Source organism: Ruditapes philippinarum, unplaced genomic scaffold (genome assembly GCF_026571515.1).
Source record: "Ruditapes philippinarum isolate M1 unplaced genomic scaffold, ASM2657151v2 ctg3223_1_1_1_1, whole genome shotgun sequence".
NCBI classification, from domain to species: domain Eukaryota; kingdom Metazoa; phylum Mollusca; class Bivalvia; order Venerida; family Veneridae; genus Ruditapes; species Ruditapes philippinarum.
Window position 1 is genome coordinate 344,828 of NW_026856821.1, and position 10,812 is coordinate 355,639.

Genomic DNA, 10,812 nt, shown 5'->3' on the forward strand with positions numbered 1-10,812 from the left:
TGAAATAACATGTAAGTAACTCAGTGCAATAATATATTTCAGTGAATTAGATAAAATACTTGTTTTTACAAAATATTTTGTACGTAATGATGATTATTTTGTGAAGAAACTTCTAAAGGTTCTTTCGTTCAATGAACTAAAAGAAAAAATAATAACAATTTTCCAGTGAACTTTAGATATCATGACCAGGATAGGTCAATAGGTGTATTTATTAAAGTATGTACTAATTATCTGTGATATATTGTGCAGTGATAAATATAGATTATGCGAAAAAAAGATTATTGTTTAGGTATTATAAAAAAAATTCTGGGTTTTTTGCAAATCAAATGCAAGCTATAGCTGCAAATTTTTTAAAGATTTTGAAAGTTAAGTTTCTCAAAAAGGGACTTTCTTTGGAAATGGATGTATCGGTGCTAAAAGCCAAATTACACTGTTGACAAATAGTTTTCAAAAAGTCATCAAATTATTAAGGAATAAAGATGATGCGAAAATTCAGGAAGTACTTGATTGAACCATTGAAGATTGACTCTGACAATGAAGATGTGTTCGTTGATTTAAATTCCGGTGGAAATACTAAAATATCTAAAATTCAGGGTGTTTCTGAAAATAATTCTTCTGTTACCATGGCAATAGAAAATCAGTCATGTTGTAGTGAAGGTGTTGGAATTCAAGAAGAAAGATGTTCTGAAAATAAAGTAGATAGGTGTTTGAGTGGTTTGGAGGAAGGAATCTATCCTAATCTGCCCTTGTTATCGAGGCAGCCATCTTGGGGTTTGCTACGAAAAAGGTCATCAAGAAGAAAGAGGGATGTGTTTCGGTAAACAGTTATAATAATTTTCAATTTTTTGTTTGAATAAATTATCTGAATGGTTTAAAGATAAGAAATTTGTTTGAACATAATAATCATATTTGGTTTCTTATATTGACAACATGTAAGGTCCAATATTTAGATAACCTGAGAATAAATGTTTTTCTAGCACAGTTAAAAAAAAATCATTATTAATATTAAGGACTATATTCAACCATATATCTCTCATAAACAAAACACCCCTTCCCTAAAAAAAAACCCTTTTGAACAAAGCAAAGAAAATACAGTTTAAGACAAATGCAAAGAAATTACAATGCTTGTACTTTTATTAATGAAATCCTTTAAGCAAAAAATAGTTACAATGTACAGTAAAGTATAGTACATAAAATAACAAAGCAAATCCAAAACATCAGCTCTTGATATTAAATGCATATGTATAAAATTCATGCTTTTAAGAAAAGTGGTTTCTTTAAAGCATTTTTATCTATTTGAAAAGGCTAAATTATGTTGAAAAAAAAAAGATTAACACAAGTGCAAAAAGCTAATTGATATTTAAAGCTGAAAGTATATCTAAGAATGCCTAATGAAAAGCATGCAGAATATAAATAATGTGGTTTGACAGAACACTATCAAAACTCAACTAAAATAAACATATGAATTAATTTTTAAGTGAACCCTTGATAATTTTGATATGAATTTGATTGCTTTGGATTGGAATTGTGTAAAATTTTCATAAAAAAAATAAGTTACCTGGAGCAATAAGAAAATCTCTTGAAGTTATATAACTTCAAAGATAAAATACACTGGCACTTAGGTGTTGATTTGTATTACCCAGCAGCCTTACCTCTCTTGCAGAAATAGTTGATCAAATACAGAGATGGAAGAAGATATGTTTAAGATAAATTGTGAGATGAAATACTGGGAATGTCATGATGATGAAACATATCTTATGTAAAATTATATATATCAGATTGTAAAGATTGGTTTTCATCTTTAATAAAGGTTTAATTGGCTTATATACGGTTCTGTTACATAACCATTTAACTACATGTACTACATTGGTTGAGATGGGTGAGGTTTTATAATTTATATATTTATTACTCAATATATGTGTATTAAAATTGAACTTATATAGCACATTATGATCATATTGAAAGAAAAAAATATAAAAAAAACTTTACTATGGCAAAAAGTCATGTGAGTCAGTGTACTGTAAATGTTCGTATATGTAATATAATTCTACATGTATAAATAGTAAAAAATAAGTAGTCAACTGCAAATTCCCTTTAATATACATGTATGTAAATATTAAAAAGGCTACAAAATGCAACAAAAAGCTCTCAATTGTTACAGTGAAGTTTTGGCTGTTTTGATTGGCCATTCAGTGTTAATATTTCTTGAATGACCTAGCTGCTTTATAAAATTTTTGGGATATCCAAATGAAATTTATAGTTGGTCAGTGAACAGTATTGGGCCTGTGCTGTGCAGTCATTGTGGGTTGGGAATGATGATAACTCAGGAACGTTTAGTAATGTTTGTTAATGAAGCTAATGATCAATATACAGCCTTTTATGACCAGAATAGCAAAGTAAGTGATATTGTATCCATGTTTTCAGGTAAAATTTTAGCTGTACATTACAGAGATTGTTGATCTCCAACAAAATATAATAATTAGTCCTGATTATTTATAATAAAAAAATCAATACACCTTGCTCACCTTAATAACATCATGGTAAAGGACACAAACTTTGAATCAATTGCTCCATACACAGCTATTGGTTATCATACCTTTTTCCAGTCACCATTGGTCAGAATACCAGACCCATTCCCAATGGCAAATATGCTTATTTTTTCCCAATCTTTAAAAAAAAGTCCCAATCAAACTGAAATTCTTGATATCAAAACTGAAATATTGCTGGAGTTCATTCCAGTATGGTATATCAAACAGATTTCATTGTCAAATTTTTTATGTATTTTTGGCCGGGTTGCACTGGTGCAAACCCGGGTTATAGTATGGTGAATGTTGGGCGGTGGGCGGGCGGGCGGGCGGCGGGCGGCGGGGAAAAAACTTTCGTAACAGTTTTCTCAGCAACTCAGCCTTTTGATATTTGGTATACAGCATCAATTCATGGTCCCATACTGTGGGATTCAATTTCAGGTCTGTCGCTCATCTACTTCCTGTTTGCTGACCTACTAAAATTTTCAGCATTAATGGTCAATAGTAGGAAATTTTCGTAACAGTTTTCTCAGCAACTACGTATCACAGCCTTTTGATATTTGGTATACAGCATCAACACATGGTCCAATACTGTGGGATTCGATTTCAGGTCTGTCGCTCATCCACTGCCTGTTTGCTGACCTAGTTAAATTTTCAACATTAATGGTCAATAGCAGGAAATTTTCTAACAGTTTTCTCAGCAACTACTTATCACAGCCTCTTGATATTTGGCATACAGCATTGACACAATAAAAGTCATGGTCCCATACAGTGGGATCGGATTTCAGGTCTGTCGCTCATCCACTTCCTGTTAATCCACTTAGTTAAATTAGTTAGATTTTTCGACATTAATGGTCAATGGTAGGAAATTTTCGTAACAGTTTTCTCAGCAACTACTTATCACAGCCTCTTGATATTTAGCATACAGCATTGACACATGGTCCCATACCGTGGGATTTGATTTCAGGTCTGTGGCTCATCCACTTCCTGTTTATCCACTTAGTTAAATTAGTTAGATTTTTCGAAATTAATGGTCAATGGTAGAAAATTTTCGTAACAGTTTTCTCAGCAACTCCTTATCACAGCCTCTTGATATTTGGCATACAGCATTGACACATGGTCCCATACTGTGGGATTTGATTTCAGGTCTGTCGCTCATCCACTTCCTGTTTATTCACTTAGTTAAATTATTTAGATTTTTCGACATTAATGGTAGGAAATTTTCGTAACAGTTTTCTCAGCAACTACTTATCACAGCCTCTTGATATTTGTCATACAGCATTGACACATGGTCCCATACTGTGGGATTTGATTTCAGGTCTGTCGCTCATCCACTTCCTGTTTATCCACTTAGTTAAATTAGTTAGATTTTTCGACATTAATGGTCAATGGTAGGAAATTTTCGTAACAGTTTTCTCAGCAACTACTTATCACAGCCTCTTGATATTTGGCATACAGCATTGACACATGGTCCCATACTGTGGGATTCGATTTCAAGTCTGCAGCTCATCCACTTCCTGTTCACATTTATGGTCACTGGTAGGAAATTTTCGTAACATTTTTCTCAGAAACTACTAATCACAGCCTCTTGATATTTGGCATACAGCATTGACACATGGTCCCATACTGTGGAATTCGATTTTAGGTGTGTAGCTCATCCACTTCCTGTAAACCCTACTGAATTAAATTTTCGACATTAATGGGTCAATGGAAATTTTTTTTCGTAACATCACAGCCTCATGATATTTAGTGTACAAATGCAACCCGGCCTTTTCTGTCTTTGACCCATTTTTTGTGCTTTGTATGGTATTTACATTGGTTGGAGAAAATTATTTTTGCACAATTCAAAATACTATGCCAAAAGAGCATGAAGGATGTTTCAAAAGATACCTAATATTTTCCCCAATTATGCAATTTTATGACACAAAATTTCCCAAACTGGGCTAGGTACTTTTTCCTGAAATGGCTGGAAAAACTCCTGCTTATATAAGGTTCATGAGCCTTGCTTATGCACTTCTTCTGCTTCAAATTACCTGAGGTTTTCTCTTCCAGCAAACTGGAAAGTTATGATATGACCATTATGTCCAGTGTTAGTTTTAAGTTATGGTTTTACTTAAAATTAACCAGAATCATAGACCTCCTATTTACTTACATCATGGACTCTGTCTATTTTACTAGATTTCAATACTTCAAAATGTTTTGATTTGTTGGAACCTGTCAATATGTCAGGATATATTTGTGTCATTATCATCCTTAACATTTAGAGAATAATTAAATTGCCAGTAATTCCTGGGCTAACTAACTAGATTTAAACTTTAGAAGGTTACAATAATAAAGTTTTTTGAGGAAGAGAAGGATATTATATTGCAGCGCATCAGAGAATGTTATGGTGATGCTCAGAAAAACAATCTCTTCCCTGAAACCCAAAGGGCTAGAGCTTTTTGGCATGAATCATCTTTTATGGATCTCTGCCAAATGATTCAAGTTTGGCCCTGGGCTTAAAATTTGGGCTATGGGATCTCCTTTTATATAGTCAAATCTTTAAAAAAGTAAAATATTTTCCCCTGGAACCACAAGGGATTTGGCATGAAACATGATTGTGAACTTTCTTCAAGAATGTTGGAATTATGCTCTTGGGTCAATATTGGCCCTGTCCCAGTGATTATGGGTTTTCTTCTATATCCTCTTTTCTGATACCCCAAGTTCTAAAGCTTAGATATTTTGCATAAAACATCATCTTTTGGATCTCTACTAATTTTATACAAATTATATAAACTTAAGAAAAAAAAATTCTCTGCAATGCTCAATTTCGGTACATTTATTCATCAGACATTGTTACAAAAGTTTGATAGAATGTTCTTATACAATCAAAGTATCAGAATATCTGGCGTATTTGGTTATACTTACTTTGGCTGATAAATGTTTCTGCTTCATTCCACATTCATGCATAATTCATGAGAATTGTGCAAATGTCCACTTGGTATATGAACATTCTCCTGTTACAAAAGTAATTACAGAGTCTGCGGTAGTTAAAGAAACAAGTGTAACAAATAATAAAGCTATTCCTAGGTAAATCAGTGTGTTGTTGCATTAAACAGAAACACAGCAATGGTATCATGGCCTTTGGTATACAATTATATTATGTAATTGAGTAATCTATCAATTTTAATATATTTCTTAGATGAAAATCATGTCACACAGAAGTTGGTGCAAGTGTTGTTGTTGAGATTTAAACCCAGGCAGATTTGAACCAGGGATTATTTATTGTTTCCTTGAACCAGTTTGTGAGGACAATAAATGTATTAGCTTATGACATTATTCAACTGCAAGTCCTGAAAATGAACTGTAGTGACCAAATAAGGTTATAGCTTGGCTCCTTATAGAGCTTATATAAATATCTTAATAATGGCTTTAATGAACTGTGAATATTTCTCTGACAACATAAGGCCATGCTCCGGAGTGAAAACTACCAACATCACCATCATTTGATGAACCTGACAATATTCCTTTGCTATATAAGGTATTTTATGTACCTAATTTTTACATGAGATATTTAGACATTGTTCATTAAGTATTCATTGAGCTGAATGCCTTGTTAATCTTGATTTCCTTATCAGGCCATTTCAATTAAGTTAATTTGATGACTGTGTCTCTAATTACCTTTACTAGTAGGTTTTGTTACATTACTGTTGCAGATACCAGTCTGTACTTAACCTCTTTTCAAGTTGAGTATGAAAATTTTAACTGATCTGGGAGAGTGTATGTGTCACTGAGTCCTTAATGTCATATTGAACTTTGTCCCGTTTGAACTGTTGTAACACAATAAAGTATAGTTACAAATTAAAAAAAATTGAAATCTTAAATTAGTGTTGTCTTGTAATATATTATAATGGTTAAATTGTAGCAAAGAAACTTTAAAAATCTTTCTCTGTTTAAAATGAATAGTTCGAAATAATGTGATAAAAGATTCCTACTTAAATTTACTTAACTAATCATAAGTGATAAATTTGATCATAATTATATTTGTTATTTTGAATACTGTGTTATAATTTTAGTTATTTGACATTCCTTTTATCTTATTTTTGTTTCTGTTTAGAGTTGAAGCACAGAAACATTCGTTTTATCATTTCTAAAGAATGTCTCTATAATTTACAATATTTCCATTTCATAGCTACCTTATCAAAATTTGCAGCCCTTCTTTTGATGGATCAATCTGAAAAGTACAGAGAAAGATAATCCAAGAACAAGCATTTTACACAACCAAACACATCCTTTAATGCAATATGACCTTATAGGATTGATTACCTGTAGGAACTTTGAAGGAAATTATTGATACAGTCTATTAATCCTAGAGCCAGCTTTTGGGACCAATCTGCACTGTTCGCTAGTCAGTCAGTAGATATTGAGAAATTTTCCCTAAAAGTGACAACTTGTCTTGTTTGTTAAAGATATTTTAGGTGGTAAGAATTAGGAAAAAAACAGGAAATGCAAGGTTCATAGTCATACTGTGCAGGAACAAGGTCATTGAACTAGCATCTTATTGAATGGTCAAGTTGATGTTCATCTTGGAGAATTTAAGGAAATTATAAAATGTTATTACTCGCTGATGGTAATGTATTAGATATTGCAATGTCTGTAAATTAGCTAGTATGCCAAGGGGTTTCTGTAATTATTTTGCCCAAATTGTGTTATCAGAGATTCCTGATTTCTGTTTTATGTAGTTATTTCCTTTTGGGTATGAATTTATTGTCATCTTGTCATTGTCTCACTAAACTACAAGAATAGTTTGTCATTGTCTCACTAAACTACAAGAATAGTTTGTCATTTGTCTCACTAAACTACAAGAATAGTTTGTCTTTGTCTCACTAAACTACAAGAATAGTTTGTCTTATAAGAATAGTTTGTCCTATAAGAATAGTTTGTCCTATAAGAATAGTTTGTCCTACAAGACTAGTTTGTCTTTGTCTCACTAAACTACAAAAACAGTTTGTCTTTGTCTCACTAGACTACAAGAATAGTTTGTCTTTGTCTCACTAAACTACAAGAATAGTTTTTCCTATAAGAATAGTTTGACTCTGTCTCACTAAACTACAAAAATAGTTTCTGTTTGCCTCACAAAACTACAAAAAAAAAATTGTCTTTGTCTCACTAAACTACAAAAATAATGACATGTTTACATTATTATTTAGATATGTTTCTATCTTTCTTCTAGTTGAGAACATATATCAAAGATTTAACTCTTTACTTAACTCTTTACTTTCAAATATTTCCCGAGGTACCCCTCCTTGTATAAGTTTTTGGCAGGAGGTAGCATATAAGTGGAACCACACACCATCTGTAAGCTAAAACAAGTCATTGATACTGAGATGTTGTGAATTGCATTTCAAGATATTAGAGAAATATCTAATGCTGCATTGGTTAGAATTTCAAGTATGGTTCTGAATTAAAAATGACTATCATAAAAGTAGAATTACTGATATATTATAAAAGACATTACTATGATTACTGATATATCATTAAATGCATTGTTCAGAATTACTGATATATCTTTGAATGCATTGTTCAGAATTACTGATATATTGTTAAATGCATTGTCCAGAACTACTGATATATCATTAAATTTAGTGCATATATCATACAAATTATTATGAAGAATTACTGATATAGCATTAATATTATGTTCTAATAGCATGCAATTCTAGTGTCATGAAATTCTAGTGTATCATAAAATTAAACAGAATTAAATGACTAAATTTTGAGCGTCCTCTACTTTCACTAATGGAGTATAACACAGTCTGTGTGTTTTTCTGTATTTAGACCAACATGATTTTGAATGATATGGAACTTTTTTCTCTTGTATAAGGATTATTAGCCTGTCTCCATGTTGCACTCAGTGAGCAATTAGGACCATGAAAAGAGCAATTAGGACCATGAAAATGAGCACTTAAGGTAATACTGTAATTACCAGTTTGTCATGTTTTGAACCTTTAATGAAGGAAATTCCTCCAACTTTGATAGCAGTGATTTCTTCAAACTGGCAGAACTCCAATTGTTAAAATCACAGTATTCATGTGAATAAAAATAAAGAAAAAATCATAAAACGCAGACACATGCATGAAATAATACAGATAGTAAGATCCATCAGCTTAAACTGTTGACCTTGACAATTGTCTACAAAAATATATATGAAATGTACATTAATTTTGCTTGTTTGTGAAAACTTGAAGAGAAGCATTGTTTCATATTTGAGTACAATATTTACAATGCATTAAAGCAGCATGCCTCCAGATTCATTCTAGTTTTCATGAAAATTTAAGAAAAAATGTATTTAAAAAGTAAAATATTGAGAATACAAACAGCACTTGCAATCCATGCTAATTATCAAACAAAGGTCATAAATAGCCCAAAATAACCCTTACTGTAGTGACGCTGTAGAAGTATGGTGGTAAATACTTCAAAATCAGTCCTTAATGACACATAACATGTTAATTATTACTCGAGTCCTTTTTTTATTTACTTTTCTTAAAATCTTAGTAAATTTTTCTCAAGTTTGATTTTCTTGAAATATATTTGCAGATCTGGAGGCATGTAATTTTAAAATGTCCAAAAGTCCACAATTTGTAGAGGCTTTCCTAATACCCCGGTCACATATTCACGGAATACGCCCACGGAAGAGCCACGGATTAATTCCGGCATCGTCCGTAGCTACCCGTACTGGTCAGTAGCTCTCCGTATTGTAACCGTAATCAATCGTAGTAGTCCTGGTATATCCGTAGCGATCCTTGACAATTTTTGAACATGCACAAAAATTTGCTACGGAAAAATCAACCGTAGCGTATCCCTGCTGGTCCGTATTAAACCGTAATGATACGTACTGATCCGTACGAAAACCGTTCTAGTCCGTACTGATTCGTAGTCCACCAACTTGTCAAGGGTTTCCACGGTTTGGTACGGAGAACTACGTATTTGTACGGTTATCCTACGTATAAGCTACAGTTTTAATACGGATTAATACGGCATTGTCACGGATAGTCACGATCGTAATACGTTGTACTACGGAGAGGGAGGGATTAGCACGGTCTTATACGGTTTATTGCGTTGCAACACGAAACGGTACGGAATGGTAGGGTCCACCACTGTTTAGTACGTATAAATTAAGTATCATGTACTTTTTCAAGGGTATAAATTCCACCTTCTTGTTAAAAACAGACATATTTGCGGGAACATTCAATAAATGATAATTGCCATTTACTGGCTGCAACTTTATATTGAAATGGCTCAGAATGCGGAGGCAGTAGCCGAGCTGCTTGATGACATGCATAGAGGTAAAAATATATTAATATCGTACTACAATTCATAAGTAATAGAATAACATTTAATGCTACATATTTTACAAACATTGGATGGTGAAATTGGAGTAAATATGTACATAAAATAGAGAAAATAAGAATCCCCAAAGAAAGCCAAACACGGCAAGAAAGCCCAACACGGCAAAATTGAAAATATTGCATGCTTGGTTTGATTGAGCCCTCTCATGGAACTTATAAAACGAAGTGTCTCATAAGCCTCGGACGCTGGCCCTTGAGTGATAATAAGATTAATTAACAAGCTTTTTACATATTTTTAAAATATAAACATGTAATAGTAAAATGAACAGCAAATTTTAAAATTAAAAGAGAAGCGGTATTGATCGACATTTTTCATTAATGATTACTAGTCCATTTCTAATCAGGTAAGAGAAAACAGAGGAGATGGTGGACTAGAGATGGGCTTTACGAAGACCCCTTCATGTTTAGTATGAGGCTCTCATGGTCGAACTTGTTGAGGTTCCGGCATCCTTCAAGAAATTCACTTTAATCGGACCTGATGTGTCTCGGGGATTGGACGCGATGAGGCCGAATCCTCTCCGCCAAAATCATTGAACTCTGCAATTCGTTTTCTATGTGTTCCTAACCTGTGAGGCATTTTGAAAATGAGTATGCATGAGGTTGTGGACGGATATAATAGGTCCGTATAGATCCGTGGCAATTCGTTCTTCTCCGTATCAATTTGTTCTTCTCCGTATCAGACCGTACTTATTCGTACTAACCCGTGCTTATACCGTAGCAGACCGTAGCGTATCTGTAGTGCGTCCGTCCTGATTCGTGTCACTCCATATCAAACCGAGTCGGTTCGTAACAATACGTGTCTCTCCGGGGGCTTTTGGTGGTAAATCCGTCGGACTCCGTACTCATACCGTTGTGTGTCCGTACTGGAACCGTAGCGGACTACGGAATTTCACATTTCC

At 33.1% G+C, this 10,812-nt stretch overlaps 1 protein-coding gene across 3 annotated transcripts in view; it reads left to right on the forward strand.

Moving 5' to 3' along the window:
- LOC132747809 (cAMP-specific 3',5'-cyclic phosphodiesterase, isoforms N/G-like) overlaps window positions 1-10,812 on the forward strand; it is an 82,187-nt gene that overhangs the window by 52,915 nt on the left and 18,460 nt on the right. Inside the window, exon 1 of one of the 3 annotated variants that reach the window (XM_060737315.1) lies at window positions 324-817. The exons of the other annotated variants lie outside the window; for them this stretch is intronic. Within the exon in view, the coding sequence (XP_060593298.1) occupies window positions 480-817 (338 nt within the window). The 5' untranslated portion in view covers window positions 324-479. Of the gene's footprint in view, window positions 1-323; window positions 818-10,812 lie in introns of those variants that run through there. 3 annotated transcript variants of the gene reach the window in all.